The sequence below is a fragment of the Geotrypetes seraphini genome, chromosome 1, assembly GCF_902459505.1.
Source record: "Geotrypetes seraphini chromosome 1, aGeoSer1.1, whole genome shotgun sequence".
Taxonomy (NCBI): domain Eukaryota; kingdom Metazoa; phylum Chordata; class Amphibia; order Gymnophiona; family Dermophiidae; genus Geotrypetes; species Geotrypetes seraphini.
This window is the reverse complement of record NC_047084.1, coordinates 130,866,383-130,889,972: the sequence shown is the minus strand read 5'-3', so window position 1 is coordinate 130,889,972 and position 23,590 is coordinate 130,866,383. Positions and strand designations below refer to the sequence as shown.

The following is a 23,590-nucleotide window of genomic DNA, read 5'->3' as shown; positions in this document are numbered from 1 at the left end:
GGCGAAGGGTGTGACATGGACGGTGGAGGCCTTGTGGCCCAGGAGAGTCATCATCTGTTGAGCTGATACCGAGGTCATCAGTGAGATCCTTCGGCTCAGACTTACTAACGCCTCTAGACGCGGAGGGGGGAGGAAGGAACGGAGGCGAACCGTGTCCAGCGTGGCCCCGATGAATTGTAGGGACTGCGAGGGCCGTAGTTGGTATTTTGGGAAGTTTATCTCGAACCCCAGACTCTGTAGGTAGATAATAGTCTGTTGGGTCGCTGAGATAACCCCTTCCCTGGATGGGGCTTTGATCAGCCAGTCGTCCAGGTAGGGGAAAACCTGAAGATCCTGGGAGCGTAAGGTAGCTGCGACCACCACGAGGCACTTGGTGAAGACCCGAGGTGACGATGCTAGGCCGAAGGGGAGGACTCGGTATTGCAGGTGCAGGTCTCCCACCTGAAAACGCAAGAACTTGCGGTGAGCGGGGTACACTGGAACATGTGTGTATGCCTCCTTCAGATCGAGGGAGCAGAGCCAGTCGCCCTCGTCGATCAGGGGGTAGAGGGTTGGTAGGGAAAGCATCCGAAATTTTTCCCGTACCAGAAATTTGTTGAGGCGTCTCAAGTCTAGTATTGGGCGAAGGTCTCCCGTTTTTTTCGGTACCAGGAAGTAACGGGAGTAGAAGCCCTTCCCCCGTTGGCCGGGGGGAACCTCCTCCACTGCTCTCAGGTGAAGCAGATCTCGAGCTTCGGAGAGGAGTAGGGGTAGCTGCGTCCGGTTGGGAGGGCAATTCCTTGGGGGGTTGTCTGGAGGAATGGCCCGAAAGTTGAGAGAGTATCCTGATGAGATCACGCCAAGGACCCATGCGTCCATCGTGACTTGTTCCCAGCGAAGGTAAAAGACCTTGAGGCGACCACCGATGGGAAGGAGGCCTGGGACTACGGTGGAGGGGGCCCGCCCCCTTCCGCGTGTCCCGTCAAAAGGACGGGGACGGTTTGGTAGTCGCTGGCAGTTGGGACTTGGGCAGGGCCCGATGGTGAGCTTGCGGGCGCCTGGGCGGAGGCCGCGAGAAGGCAGGAGTGGATTTTTGTGGGTAGCGGCGCGGAGGGGCCCTGAACGGCCTGGACGTGGATGGTTTTGGCTTTTGTTTAATGGTATGGAGTTAAAAAAACAAAGTGGAATTGTCCCAATCAGAAAGGTGAGCACTAAAAAAGTATCCTTCAACTCATCTGATAAATTCAAATGCCCAAAATCTTGTGTGTATATCCAAAGTCGTTGAGTCTTTGGATATACACACAAGATTTTGGGCATTTGAATTTATCAGATGAGATGAAGGACACTTTTTTAGTGCTCACCTTTCTGATTGGGACAATTCCATTTTGTTTTTTTGCTTTTGAGTTTGTGGTTTTGTTTCCCCTGTTTTACTTAATGGTATGGAGTTTCCATAAAGTGAGAAAACATTTTTTGACTTGAGCGTTAGTGTGGTCTTCAAAAGCCAGACTTCAGGCCAAGGTGACACCAAGGGCTTTGGTTGTAGGATTAATTGGGTTGTCTGACCCATTTAATCTCAAGGAGATGTTCATGATCTTGCTTTAGGACTTGCCAAGAAAATCTTAGGTTTTTCTGAATTCAGTTTTAATTTAGATTGCATTGTCCATTGTTCTACCTTGGTAAGGACAGATGAGATGAATTGTTCTGTCTCTTGGGTCAGGGAGGTTATGGGAATAATAAGAACATAAGAATAGCCTTACTGGGTCAGACCAATGGTCCATCAAGCTCAATAGCCCGTTATCACAGTGACCAATCCAGGTCACTAGTACCTGGCCAAAATCCAAGGTGTAGCAATATGTATGATTTCACTTTAAAATCGGATAACATATTTCCCAGTGATGCCATGTAGATATTGAAAAGTGAGGGGGAGAGTGGGGAGCCCTGTGGCACTCCGCAGGGATTGGACCAAGCCTGGGAGAAGGTTCCTTCGTTGTAGACCTAAATACATTTTTTTAGGAAACCCATAAACCAATTTAGTACCTGTCTGGAGATGCCGATGGAATCAAGGCTCTCAGCAGGATGTCGTGATCAACAAGGTCAAAGGCACTGCTCAAGTCAAACTGCAGTACACTACCAATGCACTTTTTCCCCAAGAAAACAAATGAAAAAGGCTGTAATTTGTACGAAAGCCAGACTGGAAATCATGTAGAATGAGGGGAAGGGCAGGGAGCTAGAGAAATGAAATTTATATAGAAAAATGACGGCGGATAAAGGCCAAATGGTCCATCTAGTCTGATTTAATTATACCTTCTTTTCTAGTAGACAGGCCAAAGGGGAGGGTGACCATCTTGGTGCCCGATCCTACAATAGTAAAGTCCACTGTAACCGACCCCATTTACATAAATATGACAAAGTTGGTGTTGGGGTGATCATGATGGTTAAGGGCGGGGCTTAAGGATGAAGGTTTACATAGGACGACTAATACCCTTGTACTAGCCCTATCTGTACGGATTTGAAGCTCTCCAGCTTCCAAGAACACGTATGTTCTAGAACAAGTTGGAGTGGTGGGATACCAATCCTGTCTGTTTAAATGGGGTATAGGGAGGGGCAGCCAGAAAATGTGTCTTTTAAAAAAAAAAAAAATTTGAAATAGATACATGACATAGCATAACATAAAATTTTACTTATATACCGCTATACACCTGGTAGTTCGATGCGGTTAACAGAATTATCTAAAGGCAGATAAAGGCCGCATGGCCAATCCAGTCTGCCCCTCCACAGCATCCACTATCTCCTTTTCTCTTAAGAGATTCCAAATGCCTGTCCCATACTATTTTGAATTCAGATACAGTCTTCATCCCCACCACCTCCACCAGGAGACTATTCCACACATCTACCACCATTTCTGTAAAGAAGTATTTGCTTACATTACTCCTGAGCCTATCACTTCTTAACTTCGTCCTACCTAAGTCCTCTCCTTCCAGAGTTTTCCTTCATTTCATAAAGACTCACCTCCTATACATTAACACCACAGAGATATCTAAACGTTACTAACATATCCCCTCTCTCCCATCTTTCTTCCAGGGAATACATATTAAGTTCTCCAAGTCTGTCCCCATATGATTTTTGACAAAGATCACTAATCAATTTTGTAGCAGCCCTTTGGACCGACTCCATCCTATTTATATCTTTTTGAATGTGGGATCTCCAAAATTGCACACAATATTCCAAAAGGGGCCTCACCAGAGATTTATACAATGGTATTATCACCTCCCTTTTCCTACTGGCCATTCCTCTCCTTATGCACCCAAGCATCCTCCTGGCTTTGACTGTTGCCTTTTCTACTTGTTTTGCTACACCAAGATCACCAGACACAATCACCCTCAAGTCCCACTCTTCTTCTGCACACAGAAGTTCCTTGCCTCCTATACTATATCGTTCTCCTGAATTTTTGCAGCCGAAGTGCATGACCCTACATTTTTTAGCATTAAATCTTAGTTTCCAATTGCCTGACCATTCTTCAAGCTTCGCCAGAATCCCGCTTCATGTTATCCACACCCTCCAGAGTGTCTACCCTATTATAGAACTTGGTATCATCTGCAAAAGAGCAAACTTTGTTAGACAGTCATTCTGGCAATCAGAGGCTTAGGACCTTCCCCAGTGCATCCCTGGATGCACCGGAAAGTGGAAGGCTCAGCATTTTGAAGAGGCGGGCCTGCCAGTCGGAGGGAGAAGCCATCCTTCCTGCTAGCCTTTGTCTTAAAGATACGGAGGGGGGGAGGGTTGTTGGGGGGGGGGGGGACAGGGGACCCCAACAGCAGGACGGCATGGATATCCATCCTGCCAACCTTCGTCTTAAAGGTACAAGGGAGCGGGAAGTTGTTGGGGGTCATTGGGGGCAGGGGACCCAAGCAGCAGGAGAGAATGGGCATTTCTCCTGCCATCCTTCATCTTAAAAGAACGAGAGGGGGTCATGAGAGGGGTTGTCAGGTGGGCAGGGGACCCCCAGCAGCAAGAGGGAATGAGCATCCCTCCTACCGTCCTTCAGTCTAAAGGTGCGGGAAAGGGCTGTCAGGGGGGCAGGGGACAACGGTGGCAGGCAGCAGGAGGGAGTGGGCATCCCTCCTGCCAAACGGGGGCATCAAATGGTCCTGGAAAGAGGAATCAGTGAGAGGGAGGGTGGGAGGAATTGTCTTTTTTTAAAATTTTATTTAAGGGGGGGGTTTCTGAGCTGTCAAGCCTTTCTTTCCTATCGGTGCCCGAATCAATCAGTGCTCAGGCACTGACTGGAAAGCAAGGCTATGACAGCTCAAACCCTGCAGGAAAATTTTGCCTGCAAATGTAGCACAAAACGAGGTTAGGGAATCACTCAGTGATGACAGAGAACTGCCCATTTTACTATTAATTTTAATGGTCTTGTTGTACTACATTTGCATGTCAGAATCGGAGTCTGCTAGGAAGCTCAGAAAACACCGCGTTGAGCCGCTGGAACTGGTTTAGTGGCCATTGTTAAGGGCACGGTACGTTTTGAGAATCCAGCCCCAAGAGTGTAATCATAATAGTCCCTGATGAATGAAAAAGTCTTCCCTCTGATCTCTGCTCTCCTCTTACTGCTCACGTCTGCTCCATTGAAAAAAAAAAAAACAAGCCACATTCTGACTCTGCCAGCTGAAGAAAGGCAGGAACACGCAGCCAGTCTAGAAGTTAAGGCATTTGCAGGTTTCCACGATTCCTCTGTAAATAATGGCATTAATCTCAGGCAGGGGCAAAGGGCTTCCCAACAACAGACTAAATGAACTGCAGTGAGGAAGGCTATTGCAGATTAGATCAGAGGCTCACATGGCAAAACACTTCCTCTCTCACTATAAACTCTCCAAGAGCAAACTCCTAGCAGCAGTGAACCTGCACCCGCAGCCTTACAAGGACCAGTTTAGCAGAAATCACTATATTTGGAAAACTAGGCCCTCGACCACACTCCAGAATCCACTGCAGAGTTAAGAGTTCAGAATGTTTCCCAGTGCGCAGCTTACAGGGTGAGGGAATCAATAGGAGAGGGCACGGGCCAATTAATGGGCGTATCATCTGAGACCCAGAGGCTGTAACACAGACATTTCCATAGAGAATCTGTCACACCTCAGGCTGTACGTAGCAGGCCCAGCTGAAATAAAGCACAATAGAAGGTCTTTCCCTTGGGGCAGTGTCTGCAAACCATGACAGCAATGAACCTCACTCCTAAACCAGGGTATGCTCAATCCGTCAAATCTAGTGCTAGAGCTTGCACTGAGCCAAATAGGGCTTCCTTGTAAAGTTGATAGGAAGTAGCATGTACAGGGTGTGCTGGGAAATGTTTTTTCCGTTTGCCCAGCAGTGCCAAATGCAGTTGGGAACATTTCTGAATCTTTCTGCCACCTCAAAATGATCTCAAAGAATTATTGCTAAACCAACTCTTCTTTTTGAGTTTCTTGATAGAGGAATAATTTTGTAATCTAAAGGTAGTATATCACCTATGATAGTATCCTGATCAGAAATTAGCCATGTTTCAGTTAAAAGTAAAATGTCCAGGTGGGTTTCTTCCAGCCAGTCTTTACTAATTGTGCTTGGTTCCTAACTGAACGAATGTTCAGATATGCTCCAGAAATATTGTACTGTTCCGAAGGAGCTGAGGGCTCAGAACATTGTAAGTTTTTTAGGAATCGTTTTCTTTTGTGCGATGGTCTTGAGGAATGGCAGGCGGCATTAACCACAGGGATTGGGAAAGGACCTGTTTCCATGCAGTCGTGAAGGACACGAGGGGGGCCAAGTGATTTTTCAGGCCTAGTGACTCTATCCCATGTAAAGTAGGTTGGGATTGGTTCAAATGCTAAGGCTCTTGAAACCCAACGTCTCGCACCTAGCAAGTAGAGAAGGAGAAAGGCTATAAGCTTTCCTGTAAAGTCAGCCATGTTAGCCCCGAGATTAAAAAGAAAGACTTAAAGAATATGAAACTAAAACCAACAGATTGGAATAATTGGCGTCCAAAATTCCTGAGTGTAGGTTAAGTTTTGGCGCCAAATGCTGAATACACCAGGAATGGCTGTCAGAACAAGAGAAAGTCTGATTGCACCGAACAGAACGTTTGAAGTCACTGGGAGCCTTCAATGACATGGAAGGAAAAACAGCCGTGGCTAAATCAAATGGCCATGGTGAAAAAAGGTTGTACAAAAATGATGGAACACTAATGATGTATATAATGTAATTTAAATCAAGGGAAAAAAGACCTCAAAATACCCCAAGAATGCGATCAATAAGTCACAATCTTTTTGGGGTTGGGTATCATCACTGGTCAAAAACCCTTGAATGTTTAAAAAAAAATTTGTTTTAAACTTTTTATAACATTTTCATTTTGCTTTTGTAATTAACTTTAGACTAAATAATATAGTGATTAAATATTAAATTGTTCTTGTTAATGAGCATTAAGTGACCAGCAACTGTGTATTCAAAATTCAACTGATTGCATCTTGCTTATCTGTGAAATACTACTAAGCACTTATCTTAGTAACCCGACGGAGGCCCAGTCCGTTTCGCACCAATGGGCTTCTTCAAGGGTCATGATAGGGCTTATTGGTTTGCCAGTTAAGATTCAAAAGTTGCTCATCACATTCGTAAAGCTGCTACTCACTCTGCTTTCATGAAAGTTTACACGGTGAAAAAAGGGGCACTCGCTGATTTAAAAAGAAGGGGAAAGTTCCTGGCCAATGCTCATGCCTAAGAAGGCCTTGTGAGCCTCAAAAATAAAGAAAACTTAAAAACAGTATGAGGAAGGAAGGAAAAATTACCCAACGGCAATTTAAGAGAGAGAGAAAAAAAGGCCCCAACATGCCAAAAACAAGGCTGAGAGGAGCTGCTAACAAAATGTTCTCCTCTCACCACAGATGAAAAAAAGAGACTGCTACGCTCTGACTCGTGAGTCTGGCAGGAAGGCACCCTCAAGCTTTTCAAGTGAAGGAACACTTTGAGCATCCACACCAGATCTCTGTGGTTGATGTCACCCACATGAAAGATAATATGGCCTGCTTGTCCTCGGAGGAAACCATGTACAAAGCTCAGTAGGTGATCCCTCTTTGGTATTTATCATCATACTAAACTAAAACTTAATTTTATAGACCGGGTCTTCAACCAAAAGTTGCTCGACTCGGTTTACATGGCGGTACTTGAGAGAGTCCAAAGGAGAGCAACAAAAATGGTAAAAGGGCTGGAACACTGCTCATACGCTGAGAGGCTGGATAGGCTGGGGCTCTTCTCTCTGGAGAAAAGGAGACTCAGGGGAGATATGATAGAGACCTTCAAGATCATGAGGGGCATAGAGAGGGTGGATAGGGACAGATTCTTCAGACTGAAGGGGACAACAAGTACGAGGGGGCATTCGGAGAAACTGAAGGGAGATAGGTTCAAAACAAATGCAAGGAAGTTTTTTTTCACCCAAAGGGTCGTGGACACTTGGAATGCGCTACCGGAGGAAGTGATCAGGCAGAGTACGGTACAGGGATTCAAGCAGGGATTGGATGGATTCCTGAGGGATAGAGGGATCGTGGGATACTGAGTAAACCAACCTGGTCGTGCATGTGCAAGACCGGAGGGCTAGGACTTCGATAGGAGGGCAGAACTTAAATGGGAAACCAAGGTGGCAGGGGAGCCCCTTCTGATGATTCAGACAGGCCTTGACCTGTTTTTGGCCACCGTGGGAGCGGACTGCTGGGCAGGATGGACCTGTGGTCTGACCCGGCAGAGGCACTGCTTATGTTCTTATGTTCTTATGTAAGTATAGTGCTTAAATATAAATGAAAACTGTAATCTAGAATGGCTTAGGGCAGGGGTGTCCAACCTTTTGGCTTCCCTGGGCCGCATTGGCTGAAAAAAAATTTTCTGGGGCCGCACAAATGCGCAAACACTGCAGCAAGACAGAGAAGGGAGCCGGAAGATGGTAAACAACTCGGGGCAGCAGAGGAAAACACTGTATCGCCCTCGACTGGGGCCGCACAAAATACTTCACAGGGCCACAGGTTGGACACCCCTGGCTTAGGGCCTGTTTTACAAAGCCACGCGGCAACAGCCCCGAAACTCTCTAAATCTCTATGGGCTTCGGGGCCATTACCGTGCAGCAGCCGCTAGCAGGGCTTTGTAAAACAGGCCCTTAGTTTCGAAAGTGTTTAGTAAACAAGAAAGTTTTCCGAAATAAAACAAAGGGGCCTGGACTTCTAAGTGAAAGTGGTAAATCATTCCAGAGCTCGGTTAGTTTGTTTAAGTTTTTTTATTGATTTTTTTTCATTTAACAACAAGTGTCATAAATTTTCATACAATTATCTTAATAATACACTTGATATTTCTATAATGTATTTTATTCATAACATTTCTTATCTTATATTTCTTATGATTTTATATATCATATAACTGTAATTATTTTTCTTATAAAGTTATACAACATATATATTGTAATGATTTTATCAATTATTTTTTAAATTATTAACCTTTTTCCCTTCCCTTTATTACATTGTTTTCATGTAAGAATACCATCTATTAATAATATTTTATTTATAATTTATAATAAAGAGTATAAACCCCCCTCCCATATCCCCTCCCTCCCTTTCTTCTTTAACTATTTTCTTATTATGGGAAAATGAAATTCAATTATTACAATATTTTGTTAATGGTCCCCAAATCTTTTTGAATTTATCCATATATAGCTCGGTTAGTTTGAAAATGAAAGAGAGGATGAATCTTTTGCTACCCTCTGGGTAAAAAAGAACTTCCAAGTTTAAAACAAATGCTAGGAAGTTCTTTTTTACCCAGAGGGTGGTGGACACATGGAACGCGCTTCCGGAGGTTGTGATAGGCCAGGTTAAGGGGATTGAGGGGTACAGATAGGAGTAGAGGTAGGTTATAAAAATGGTCAGGAACTACTTCACAGGTCATAGACCTGATGGGCCGCCGCGGGAGCGGATCGCTGGGCGCGATGGACCTCTGGTCTGACCCAGTGAAGGCAACTTCTTATGTTCTTAAAGTTCTGTTTTTACCCCTATTTACAACTATTTTCAGAAAATGACTCTCTGTGGACTAATATCAGCCACTAAAGAACACATCCTGACCTTTGGATTCTGTCTGTACCATCTAAAGTTGAAAGGGGATAGATTCCACACCAACGTAAGGAAGTTCTTCTTCATCCAGAGAGTGGTAGAAAACTGGAACGCTCTTCCGGAGTCTGTCATAGGGGAAAACACCCTCCAGGGATTCAAGAGAAAGTTGGACAAGTTCCTGCTGAACCGGAACGTATGCAGGTGAGACTGGACTCATTTAGAGCACTGGTCTTTGACCAAAGGGCCACCACGTGAGCGGACTGCTGGGCACGATGGACCACTGGTCTGACCCAGCAGCGGTAATTCTTATGAGAATCTAATAAATAAAGAATAGTCTCTTAACTAATGAAGATATGGGCCAGAAGTCACAGAGAGAACAGGTACTTTCAAAGAGAGTCTTTTATAGAAATGTGAGCAGGGGGATTTCTGTGTTCACTGAAGGGTAGAGTCTCAAAACTAAAATCTGCCTTTAATGACTACTGTAACATCACCTATTTAGCAATTTCCCAAAAGAATATGCAACGTTTACAATTGATGCAAAATGCAGCAGTCAGACTGATCTTTGGGCTGAGGAAGTTTGACCACGTGACACCCTACTGACACCCTACTACCAGCAGCTGCATTGGCTGCCAATGGAGGCGCGCGTAAAGTTTAAATTTGCCTGCTTCTGCTTCAAAGCACTACACGGACTTGCCCCTAAATATATAACTGACCTTTTCGTCTTCTCAGCCAACAGATACAAGAGAAGCTCACATTCCAATTTCGTTTCCCCCCCAGTGAGAGGTTGTAAACTGAAAAAACACCATAGAAACATAGAAAGATGACGGCAGAAAAGGGCTAAAGCCCATCAAGTCTACCCACTCTACTGTCCCACCCCATTAAGTCAGAGTGCTGCTCGACCCACGTAGAGATCCCACGTGGATATCCCATTTATTCTTAAAGTCGAGCACGCTAGTGGCCTTGATCACTTGCACACAGTACTCCAGATGAGGTCTCACCATGGTTCTGTACAGTGGCATTATGACTTCAGGTTTACGGCTGACGAAGCTTCTATTGATACATCCCATCATCCGCCTTGCCTTGGATGAGGCCTTCTCCACTTGTTTGGCAGCCTTCATGTCTGCACTGATGATTACTCCCAAGTCCCGTTCTGAGGTCGTAGCTAGTGTTTCTCCATTCAAGATGTATGTTCTGCATGGATTTCTGCTGCCGAGATGCATCACCTTACACTTCTTTGCGTTGAAGCCCAGCTGCCATGTTGAAGACCAGTTTTCCAACTTGATCAGATCCTGCACCATACCATCCGTGAGATCACTTTCACCTACTATATTACACAGTTTGGCGTCATCGGCAAACAGCGCTACTTTACCCTGAAGCCCTCGGGTCAAGTCCCTTATGAATATGTTAAAAAGGGATGGTCCCAGGACTGAGCCCTGTGGCACTCCGCTAGTCACCTCCGATGTCTTAGAGAGGGTGCCATTGACCACCACCCTCTGAAGTCTTCCACTCAGCCAATCATTGACCCATGCCGTTAGTTTCTCACCTAACCCCATCGATTTCATCTTGTTTAATAGTCTACAGTGTGGGACACTGTCAAACGCTTTACTGAAATCCAAGTACACTATGTCCAGAGACTCTCCCGAGTCTAGCTTTCCTGTCACCCAGTCAAAGAAGCTGATAAGATTGGATTGGCATGACCTGCCCCTAGTGAATCCATGTTGACAGGGATCCCTCAGATTCCCCTCATCCAATATTGTGTCTAATTTCCCTTTAAGTAGAGTTTCCATGAGTTTGCACACTATTGATGTGAGACTTACTGGTCTGTAATTCGCAGCCTCCACTCTGCAACCCTTTTTGTGCAGAGGAACAACATTGGCAGTTTTCCAGTCCAGGGGGACTCTCCCCGTACTTAGGGAGAGATTGAAGAGCATGGCTAACGGTTCCGCCAAAACATCGCATAGCTCTCTGAGCACTCTTGGGTGCAGATTGTCCAGTCCCATGGCTTTGTTCACCTTGAGTCTTGACAGTTCTCTGTAAACATCAGCTGGTGTGAACTCAAACTTCTGAAATGGGTCATCCATGCTTTGCTTTGCATCCAGCCGAGGCCTGTGCCCTGGTGACTCGCAGGTAAAGACTGAACAGAAGTAATCATTCAGTAGTTTGGCTTTATCGGAGTCAGTTTCCACATAATTCCTGTCTGGCGTTCTAAGGCGTACTATCCCGTACTATTCAGTAGTTTGGCTTTATCGGAGACAGTTTCCACATAATTCCTGTCTGGCGTTCTAAGGCGTACTATCCCGTTTGTGTTCTTTTTCCTGTCGCTAATGTATCTGAAGAAGGATTTGTCCCCTTTCTTGATGTTCTTCACTAGAGTTTCTTCCATACGAAGTTTGGCCTCCCTGACTGCTGTTTTGACTGCTGCAGACTTTGTCCTGTATTCAATGTTTGCTTCTTTTTCCCCCATGCGTTTGTATGATAGAAATGCTCTTTTCTTCTCCTTGACAAGGTGTGATACTTCATCTGTGAACCATTGGGGTTTCCTTTTTTTTTGTTGTTTGGTTACCGATTTTATGTAGCGGATAGTTGCCTCATGAAGGATCGATTTCAAGGTTGTCCACATAGCTTCCACATTATCAGTTACTTCTTGAACCTGCAGCGTCTGGTAGACGAAATCTCCCATGCGTGCGAAGTCAGTGCCCCTGAAATTGAGTACCCTTGTTTTTGTTTGTGATCTAGGGAAGCCTTTCTTAAGGTTAAACCATACCATGTTATGGTCACTGGTGGCCAGCGTCTCTCCCACCGAGACGTCCGAGACGCTTTCCCCATTCGTAAGTACCAGGTCCAGGATGCCTGGGCCCTAGTGGGTTCTACTACCATTTGTTTGAGCCGTACTCCCTTCATGGACGTTAATATCCTCCTGCTATCACAAGTTGTCGCTGATAGTGTGTTCCAGTCTACATCAGGCATGTTGAAGTCTCCCAATAGAACAGCCCCCCCCGTAAGGTGATATTCTCAATGTCTTCAATTAATTCTACGTCCTTTTCCTCCGATTGTCTCGGAGGTCTATATACCACACCAAGGTACAGGCATTTTTCTCCACCTCTGGCCAAGTTTATCCAGATGGATTCCCCAGTATACTTGACATCTGTGATCCTGGTTGTCTTAATGTTCTCTTTGATATAAAGTGCTACCCCACCACCTAACTTACCCTCTCTATCTTGTCTAATCAGGTTGTATCCCGGTATGGTTATATCCCACCCATGAGATTCTGTGAACCATGTTTCGGATATTGCTACTATGTCTATGTCTGCATTAACTATTTCTGTTTCTAGTTCTAGAAATTTATTCCCTAGGCTGTGTGCGTTAACATACATAGCTCTCCACTCTTTCTGTTTGCTAAGCTCCTGTTGTGAGCCACCCATTTGAGTCAAATTGTCTCCTAGCGATTCGTTTGCGGTAAAGGTACTTACCTCAGACCATGAACATCTTCTCTCACACCAGGCAGCATCATAGGGTAGAGACCTAGAACAATTGCTTTCGCCCACTTTTTATGGGGAATTTAGGAAACATCTAAAAACACACTTGTTCCTAAAGCATCTAGACAACTGATCCTCTCTTCTCTCTCCCCTCTATAGCAATTAACTTGTTCTATTGATCACTCTCTCCTCAACAATGAATTTCCTGTCCTATTAATACTCTTTCTTCCTCCCCTCTTAAAGTCAATCAATTTACCTTTGCTTAATCTTCTGTAAACCGCATAGAACTTCACAGTATTGAGGTATATAAGCTGTTATTATTATTATTATTATTATTAATGTGCTCGCTAAATCAGTTCCAGCTGGTTTAGTGTGCATGTATTTTAGTGGCGGATTATCAACACAGCTTACTGAGGTTTTTCCCGAGGTTTCTAGCAGTCTCTGAGACTGTAGTACAACGGGGTCATTAATATCGAAATGATTACTCCATGCAAATCTCCCATAGGAGGAGCCTTAAACAACCTGGGCCAATCAGAGCCTCAGGCCCCTCCCCAGTGCATCCCAGGATGCAGCACGGAGGGGAAGGCCAGCCATTTTGAAGAGGTAGGTCTTCTAGCTGGAGGAAGTTGGCATCCCTCCAGCCAGCCATCATAAGTAAGGTAAGGTAGAAGGGGTGGTGAGTCACTGGAAGCACGAGCGGGGTGTCAGGGGATGGCTACGTGGCAGCGGGAGAATCTCTTCCATTGCCAGAGGAGGTGTCAGGGAGTGCGTTGCTTGGCGGCAAGAGAGTAGACATCTCTCCCACTGCTGGGGTGGGGTGTCGGGTGGGTGGGGGGGGTCACTTGATGTCGACAGCGGGAGGGAGTGGGCCTATCTCCTGCTACCGGGTGGTGTCAGGGGATGTGTTGCTTGGCAGCAAGAGAGAGCGGGCATTTCACCCACTGCTAGGGGAGGGGGTCGGGTTGCTCGACTTCAGCAGCTTCATTTGTTGTTGGATGGGAGGGGTTCTGTTTATTCTGTGCATCACCAGCGATGGGCACATGCAAATTTAGCAAACCTTCGCTACTCTCCACCAGCCTCATTTGCATGAGCACTTTTTTAAAATTGTTACAATAACGGCTGTGACAGCGGCCATTGATTTTTAACGCTAATTTTTGAGAATCTAGCCCTGAATCTTTCAAAGTACAGAAATTCAACAAATATGCCTCTGAAGTCACAGCAAGAGGAAAACTGTCCAAGAGGAAAACTGTCTGTCCATTATATAGATGCCTCCCACTACCAAGAGAAGAGAGCTACTATTGGCTGTTTTGAAAGATTCAGAGGAAATTTTTTTTTTTTTTTTGCTTGAGAACAGTATAGGCCTGTGGTTTTCACTCATTTTTAAGTCTGGACCGTTTTGAGTCCAAAAAAGCTGATGCAAAGCCAACAAATATTTTCCTACTTGGGGGCTACGACACCAAAGTTTCTGGACTTCTTATCCCCACCAGAACACCTGGCCTCAAGCCACATAAGCAGAAACGGAAAAACCCCTCTTCGAACACAAATCCACAAAGTAAAAGTACTGTTGGACACGAACGAAACCCTCGTATGCCAGACAGTACCACCACAAGAAAAATGGAAAGAAATGCATTTCGTCCTGAACAGTCTAAAACCGAGATATCTCAATCACTAAACTGAAAATAACAAAGGCTTTTATCTGGTGATTTTATGTTTCTGATCATCTTGTTCCATCTGAACTCTGTTTCCAAGGCCTCCTTATGCATTTGCTCCTTCTTTCCTCTCCTTCACCTTTTTGCACTACATCCTTCTTTGGCACCGATTTTCATATTCAGTTTTCTTACATTTTTCTGCCTCAGTCTCAAATCTATCTTTCCAACTCTTCCCGTTCTCCTCCATCCATGCACACCACAATTTTTCCATCTCCCCTCTGTTCATGTGCACCATATCTTCCCTTTCTTCTCTTCTCTTCTCTCCCAGTTCCCTCTATCCATGTGCAACCACATCTCCTTCCCTTCCCTTCAGCATCTCTCCCTTCTTCCTCCTCCATCTCTCCCCACAACCTCTGGTTCCACCAAACATTCTCCCCACCCAGTTCTAAAGCTTCCCTCACCACGAAAACTACACGGTCGCTGGCGTGGCAGCAATTCTCTAGCTCTGCCTGCAGCCTCCTCTGCATGGTTCTTTTGCTGCAGTCTATCCAAGCTGAAACAGGAAGTTGCTTTAGAGGGGGGGTGGACTACAACAGAACAGTTCAGAGGAGGGCACCGGCAGCACTGGAGAATCGCTGCTGGGGAGCTGAGAGCCGCACAAGAGCTCCCTGCGGGCTGCCATTGGCTCGAGGGCTTTGCAATTAAGAACAGCGGTTGGAGTGAGAAGGGGAAGGGAGCACTTGGAAGTAGGGAGAAGCAGCTTGGCTCTCTCTGGTTAATAGTTTTGTGGGAGCTGGAAGAAAATTTCTCTAAACAGCTGGTTACCTCTATACATATAGCTCTGGAGATCAGTGTCCCAAACCCCTGAATGTACTGGTAAAGGGGGAATTTCTATTTGTCCTACTTACCCTCTTTTTACCTAATAGTGTCCTTCTAGCCTGCCTCCTGTGCACATAACTTACCATAGGAGGCCAGGGGCTACACAAATGGTACCCGAACTACAGGGACCTATCCCAAAGAGCTTACCTTAATTTTGGTATATTTTGCTACACTTCATTCTAACCACTTTGGAGCCCAGTGTGTCAAGAAAAAGATCTGAAATAGAAACTGGTTTGGGTGCTTTCGGGATATTACAGTGAAAATGGTAATACAAACTTGGCGTACAGGAGAGGGAACTGAATCCGCAAGAGCCTTTCTGTTACAAGAGTTTCCTTTGGAAATTCAGACTGTGGAAGGTATAACAATCCTAGGTAGGAAAAACTCCACCTCCTGTGTGTATGTCCTCATAATACAGATCCTAGAACACTTCCAGGGGGAGATTGTACCAGACTGGAAAATTCTAGCAGTGAAAGAAGCTAATGCCCCCCTCAGGAGAGCACTGTAGAGAAGGAACTCTTAAATCAGTGAGGCAGAACACTAGCTGACATTAAACTAATGCGCAGTCTCAGAGAAATGGCTTCTAGTGACACTGCCTCTGTTCTACAATAGGAAAGGTGTAATGTAATGTAATGTAATTTATTTCTTATATACCGCTACATCCGTTAGGTTCTAAGCGGTTTACAGAAAATATACATTAAGATTAGAAATAAGAAAGGTACTTGAAAATTTCCCTTACTGTCCCGAAAATGATTACGAAAATTGGATGGAGCAAGCGATCCAGATGGTGCAGGAATGAGAGTGTCCTGCTATAGAAAAAAGAAGCCCAACAGGCGAAAGCCTAAGGCTAAAACTTCTACAAGAAACCCTGAGAAAGATAGAACCAGGAACGAGACTTCCATTTGGTGCAACATGCTTTTGCTATATAGACATTTCTTAGAGTAGAGGGTACACTGCCAGCACTTTGTGGCACAGCTTCTGGTTTTCGCTTTCTCTCTAACATTTATAATCCTGCAACACAAAAAGCCCAGATTTAAAGCCACACGCAGTCCCTTCTCCAGTCCAAAGCCATAAGCCGTTAGCCTCACCTGCTTCTTTGCACAGTGCCGCCAGGTCTGCCCCCACATACCCGTGGGCAGCATCTGCCAGCTGAAGCAGCTCAGTCAACGCTAGAGAGTGAGGCACTCTCTTTAGCAGCTTCTGCAGGATGTCCAAACGGTCCTGGGCATTAGGGACTCCAATTTCTATCTCCTTATCAAAACGGCCAGGCCGGCGAAGAGCAGCATCCAGGGCGTGGGGACGGTTCGTGGCACCAAGTACCAAGAGCTGCCCCTCACTTTCCTCCTGCAGCAGACACAAGACAGAGAACAGATCTGATATAGCTGAGAAACTAGTCATCTCTAAGAACAAGTGGTCAACGCTGCAAGAAACTGAAAGGTTTGAGAGCTAGATACACAATGCTCCAGGTTGGGAGCGATTTTCTTTTACAGGGCTATGCACACACAAATAGCATGCAAATCATATACAAATAGTTTGTGTGGAGTAGTCCCGTAAAAGAGGGGAGGATCTGTGCCTTGCGCCTGCTCAGAAGAGCAATCGTTAAACACAGCTCTTCCTCCTGCCTGCAGCTGCCATTCTCCCCCTCTGCCCAGCTGATGGCAGCTCTGCAGCCATGATCAGCTGAGGGCCAGCCGAGGGGAGAGCAGCGGCTGCCGGCTCAGCTGATCGGGGCTTCTCCTGCCAACTCCAGAGCTGCAATCAGCTGATTGGGGTTTCCCCTGCTGGCTTCAGTGCAGGTGCCGGTAGAAGACTCAATCAGTTGATTGCAGAGCCCGAGCTCTGAGAGGCAGGGGAAGCCATGAATCTGCCAAGCCAGCAGCCGTGCTCTCCTCTCTGCCGGCTCTCAACTGATCACGGCTCCAGAGCCGCCATCTGATGGGCAGAGAGGGAGAACAGAGGCTGGGGTTTTTCTTCCTTTGGGGAAGGCACAGCTACCGGCAGCAACAGAGCAGCTGGAAAAGTTTCCCTGTAAAAGTGGGAGGAGGAGGCGTCCCTTTCAGTGCATCACAAGGAAAGCTCATTAGAAAACTAAAGAGCTCCTTGTAATGCATTTGCATAGGGTTCTCGGTGGCTGCTATAAGGATCGACAGCAGCTTCAGAGAACCCTTTTGTGAATCAGAAGCTGAACTTCCATGCCCGTAAGACTGTTTGAAGAAGTCTTACAGGCATGGAAAGCTTTGGAGCATCAGGGCCTGTCAGCAGTAGCTCCCTCAGGTTCTTTTCTGCTGGAAACAGCAAACACTGCTCATGACTGGAGAAATGTGGAAGACTTATGCAGATCCACAAGTATAATCAGACTCCCAATGTATTTTAACTTGCCTACTCCAAAATTTTCATGATGTTTTTAGTTCCAACCAAGCAGGTATCCTGACAGCAGAGCTCCTCACTTATGGTAAGAGTAAAATCAGGCTGCTCAGTGGTAGAAATTAATATCTGAATTTTTAAATAAGAAACCAAAAACTGGTCTTCGGGACATTTGGAACATTGAGATCAAGCATCAAATTACTGCATTTCAATGGCCACGTATTGGGCTTGGAGGATGAGATGTACGGTGTCGGCATCGGTGAGACAAACTTGGTTTTTTTCTGTTACATAGAACATTTTGGACCTCGGTTCATTTACAGAAGTTAGATAGCTCTAAATGTAATAGATGCTGGCACTGTCATCTCGAAGCTGGAACATTAGATTATTTATTATTCTATTGTCCGTTGATACTTGCCTTTTGGAAATCAATTTGGGGTCAAATGAATAGTTTGTTAGATAATCCGGTGGCATTATCCTATGATACCGTATTGTTTGGCATGTCAATGAGGGCTAAAAGTCAAATATCCTCTAATAACAATAAGCTGCTACTCATTATGACAAGGGTTGCCATACAACAGATTACGCCTAACTGGAAAAATTGGAAGAGGCTGAATTATAGCTTTTGGTGGAACTCTTTGCGTTACATATTCAAAATGGAAAGGGTAATTGCCATGCAGCAAATAAAATTTCAGGTTATTTGGGAGCCATTAGCAAGATACTGTAAAGACTGAAATTAATGCATAGAATAAATATTCATTTTTTCCCTTTTGTTCATACACGTCCAGGGTGGGAATATTTTATGATTTGTTTTGCTTATGATTAATTGTTGGGTATAAGGGAGGGGGGATATTTGATGAGAGCTATAATCTGATGATATATTAAGTGATGTTAAAGTATAAAATGATTGTATTTTGTGCTACACTTATTGTGAGTTTTAAAAAATGAATAAAGATTAAAAAAAAAAAAGAGTAAAATCACCATTCAACACCAGGTGATCTCTGCCATCAATACAGGGCCATTTTCTTTCAAGAATCTTCAAATGTGCCCTGTACTAATACCAGCAGGTTCATCAAGTCCTAGTTTAGCCCCACTGAGTGCATGAAGATATCATCCTATGCTTTGCTCAGGGAAATCAGAGCACAGTCCCCATTGTACATTAGGAGTAAAACCAGGACTGGAAAAGCTTGTGCTAAAAATGTGACATCAGTTGGTCTGCCTACCTTCTGATGAAAGAGAAGGGAAAGGATTAGGAACACCCTAAAGAGGAGGTGACATGTGTTCTTACCTGCTACTTTCCTTTCTGTTGAGTCCTGCTAGACTAGACAAGGCATGTGGGAGATGGAGACAGAGAACACTGATAATTCAGTGATATCACCACCAGAACATGGAGTAAGTGCAAGACGGGGCTCTTCAGCTTGTAGAAGAGACAGCTCAGGGGTGATATGCTAGAGGTCTATATAATACTGATTGGAGTGGAAAAGGTAGATGTGAATTGTTTGTTTACTCTTTCCAAAAATACTAGGAGGCATGAGATGAAGCTACTAAGTAGTAGATTTAAAACAAACCGGAGAAAATATTTCTTCACAGAACGTGTAATTAAAATCTGGAATTCCTTGCCAGATAACGTGGTGAAATCAATTAGCTTAGCAGAGTTTAAAAACTGGTAGGTTGGCTTGACATAGCCCACTCATCTGGACTGGTCTAGCCAGAAAAGGAATATACTTTTCAAATGTTTAAGAGGTGTCCTGAGGGATTCCAAGATGGCCGCAGCAGCCACTTAATGGGAGAAACGCCTAAGGATTTTTTTCCAATTGCATACCTTCTCTGCTTTCCATTATGCCGAAAAGGAGGGGGAAAGGAACTAGTGGAGCCTCCCGACATCTCGGGATCCCTTCTAGTGGCATGATAGATGAAATTCTTCGTTGTCTTACCAGAGGTTTGGACCAGTCTGGGAATCACCTGCTGCCATGCCGGCAAGTGACGCCATTGCGGACGACTTGGGGCTTGGCGCTACTCTGAGCCCAGACCATAGAGTTCTGCCCCCACAGCCATAGCAAGCAAGCTCTCTGCAGGAACTGAGCATGCCCAAAGACGCAGGGCTCACACTGCGAGAGGCTAGTCCATCTGAGGGCTTGTTGTTGGAGTCAGTGGGGGAACTTGAGTCCCTAGAGCTGCCTGTGGCTGGAAGATCATCTGAGGAGCTGGCACAAGGGACATTGGAGGCAAAACCAACAGCCGGTAAGACTGTAATGCCTTTGCAAGATTTCTCCTCGTTAGTAAAACCACCAGAAGTCACGCTGGAAACCATCTGGGATTTAATGGTGAACTTGGGGAAAACTCTTTCCCCGCAAGATTGAAGGAAAATTAAAGATACAGAAAGAAGAAATTTTGCAGTTGAAACAAGAAGTTGAATACAGAATTGAAAATAATTAAAAATCTTCAGGAAGTGCAAGTTAAAGATAATATCAGCATTCGGAGAAAATTAGAATCTTTTGAAAACTATAATCGGGCAAATAATTTACGGATTTTAAATTTTCCTAAAATTCCTATGACAACTCCTAGAGACATGTTGAAGAGATACTTTTTGGAAGTCCTGAATGTTCCAGAACAATCATTACCCCCTTTTATTAAAGTGTATTATCTTCCTGATAAGAAATGCCAGGAACAATCGGACCAAGATCAAAATTATCAGGACAAGCCTCTTGATGTTTCCAAATTGCTGGAAACCTCTGAGGAAACACTGTAACAGTGGCTTTAGCGCCTGATAAGGAATGGATAATGAGGTTATTTTTTAAAAATAAGTCAAAAAAATTTTGGGGACAAAAAATATTAATGTTTCCTGATATCTCCAAAGATACTCAGAGAAGGAGAGAATTTCTGTTGATGAGACCAGCAGTAACTTCTATTGGTGGAGTTTTTTTCCTACGCTATCCGTGCAAATGCATAATTAGATATAAACCCTATAAATATGTTTTCTTTGATCCATCCCAGCTGACTGGATTTTTGTCTCTAAAACGCCTTGATAAATAATAAGCATAACAACCTCTTAAAGTAGAATTAATCTCCTACCATTATAGGCTGCCTTCTTTTTTCCTTTTGATATAAGTTTCCTGATTATTATATTTAGTCACATATTGAATCTTGGAATCTCTATAATTGAAGACTTGAGAATGATAGAAATTGTTTGATATTTCCTGAAATTTGATTTAGTGCTTTCCTTAGATTTGAGATTTTATTTCTGTCAATCTTTCTGTTCAAGATGATTATGCTTGGAAATGTATCTGAAAAATTAAATAAAGAAAAAAAAAAAAAAGAGGTGTCCCACTGTAAAATTACTCTTTAAGGACCAAAATCTAAGAAACAAATGTATCTGGGTAAGAAGACTTGAACACTACACCACAATATGTTCATCTCTTAATCCCTGGGTAATATGTCACAGAAACCTCTGAATTTTATCTTACAATCATCTGTGCTACCTCATAATATTCTTTGCATGTCCTCACAACGCAATAAGTGTATACTGAGTCTGTCATATGCACTGTGACACAGGCATTGCTGTAGGGACTTTGCTATCTCCAACCAAGAGATGCCCCTTGTAAGCCCTTGACTATCATCAGTGTTTGGTATCAGGATACTCACTGCCCCAATGCCATCCATCAGGGTGATTAATGAGGCCACCACTCGCTTCTCTACTTCATTCTGAGCCTCTTCTCTCTTCGGACACAGAGCATCCAGCTCATCGATAAATATAATGGCTGGCCGGCTGAAAAAGAAACAACAGAAAGCAATGGCCAATCAAATAAGCACAGTTCTTAGGCAATAAAACAGCCTTTGATCTAGTTGACCATGACATCCTCCTACAAACTCTAGACTCAATAGGAATTACAGGAAAGGTATTAACATGGTTCAAAGGTTTCCTACAATCCAGAACCTATAGAGTCAAAACAAACAAAGAAAAATCAGAACCATGGTCCAACCCATGTGGAGTTCCCCAAGGATCACCCCTGTCTCCAACATTGCCTCCCTAAGCTCCTACCTAGACAAACTAGGCATTACCTCCTACAGCTACGCAGATAACATCACCTTACTCCTCCCTTTCGACCAACCTGAGCCCACCATGATAGGCAAAATACACAAGACACTTGAAAAAGTAGCAACATAGATGAAAGAACACAAACTAAAATCTAACCCTGACAAAAAAAACTTTATCCTCCTAGAAAACAACAAAACCCCATCCTTGACTAAACTAGTAATAAACTCAGTCTCATACCCCAGTCAACCCTCGCTAAAACTCCTAGGAGTACTAATAGACAGAGGATGTACCATGCAACCACAAATCAACAAAATAATAAAAACATCATTAGCAACCATGAGAAACCTAAGACAAGTCAGAAAATTCTTTGACAGGAAACAATTCCAACTAGTGGTTCAATCACTAATACTAGGCCTAATAGACTACTGCAACATACTATATCTTCCCTGCCCAGCAACCACGATAAAACAACTTCAAACAATGCAAAACACAGCCCTAAGACTTATCTACTCACTGAAGAAATATGACCACATCACAGAAGCATACCACGAATCACATTGGCTCCCAATACAAGCCAGAGTACACTTCAAATTCCACTGCCTTCTTTTCAAAGCTATAAACGGAGACAGCCCTACCTACTGGAACAATCAACTAACACAAACCACCTCAACCAGACACAGGAAAACCCACACAATTTTCACACACCCACCAACCAAAAATGTCAAAAGAAGAAAAATATATGATAACCTACTGGCCACCAGAGCAGCAAAACTGGACTGACAGCTCACCAATCTGCTGACTTCGACCACAGACTACAAAAAATACATAAAACCAATATAACACAACCAAACAGGCTCGGAACTCCTCCTGCAATTACCAACTACTCCTTAAGAAATTAGAAAATGCTCAAACTCTTCCTCAGTACTTCTTAATATTTTAACAATATGTTTCTTCCTATTATCATAACAACTCTTATGTAATCCGCCTTGAATCGCAAGGTAAAGGTGGAATAGAAACCACTAATGTAATGTAATAAAGGCCAAATGGCCCATCCAGTCTGCCCAACCGCAGTAACCATTATCTCTTCCTCTCTCTGAGAGATCTCATGCGCCTATCCCAGGTCGCTTTGAATTCAGACAGTCTGTCTCCATCACCTCTTCTGGGAGACTGTTTCACACATCTACCACCCTTTCTGTAAAAAAATATTTAACAGTTTCAGTTATTCCTTTTAGATGCCTGGTACTGAGACACTAGTGGCCTGAGGATACAAAAAGGAAAGGGATTAAGACTTTTATATCGCCTTTTTGTAGTTTTACAACCACATTCAATGCGGTTTGTACTTCAAGCATTTTCCCCATCTGTCCTGGTGGGCTCACAATCTATCCAATGTACCTGGGGCAGTGGTGGATTAAGTGACCTGCCTGTTTAGATTGTAAGCTCTTTGTGACTCTGTACAGCACTGGGTGTGTCTGGTAGCGCTAGAGAAATAATTAATAGTAGTAGAACCCTTAACCCCAGGGTGCTGAGGCTGGAGCTCTAACCACTGCACTACACTCTCCTCCAATGCAATCTTAGAAGTGAGCCAAGTATAGAACAATGAAGCCTTTGTGACATCACTGAGGAGGTTGGCTCTTATTGGTGGAAAGAGGCATTATGACATCAGGGAAAGGGACTCAAAGCGGTTTACATACAGGTACTTCAAGCATTTTCCCTAACCATCCCAATGGGCTCACACTCTACCTAATGTACCTGGGGCAGTGGGGGATTATGTGACTTCCCAGGGTCACAGGGAGAAGCACAGGGTTTGAACCCACAAGTTCAGGGTGCTGAGGCTGGAGCTCTAACCACTGCACCACACTCTCCTCCAATGCAATATCGAAAGTGAGCCAAGTATAGAACAATGAAGCCATTGTGACATCACTGAGGAGGTTGGCTCTTATTGGTGGAACGAGCATTATGACATCAGGGAAAAGAACTCAAAGCAGTTTAGATCCAGGTACTTCAAGCATTTTCCCTATCTGTCTTGGTGGGCTCACAATCTATCTAATGTGCCTGAGGCGATGGGGGAGATTAAGTGACTTGCCCATGGTCACTAGGGTAGCGTGG

At 44.3% G+C, this 23,590-nt stretch overlaps 1 protein-coding gene across 2 annotated transcripts in view; it reads right to left on the bottom strand.

Moving 5' to 3' along the window:
• The window catches only part of SPATA5 (spermatogenesis associated 5), a 460,802-nt gene that overhangs the window by 334,818 nt on the left and 102,394 nt on the right, over window positions 1-23,590 (bottom strand). For both annotated transcript variants that reach the window (XM_033938624.1, XM_033938615.1), the window contains exons 8-9: window positions 21,091-21,214; window positions 16,176-16,431 (exon numbers count right to left, since the gene is read on the bottom strand). In XM_033938624.1, the coding sequence (XP_033794515.1) occupies window positions 16,176-16,431; window positions 21,091-21,214 (380 nt within the window). The remainder of the gene's footprint in view (window positions 1-16,175; window positions 16,432-21,090; window positions 21,215-23,590) is intronic.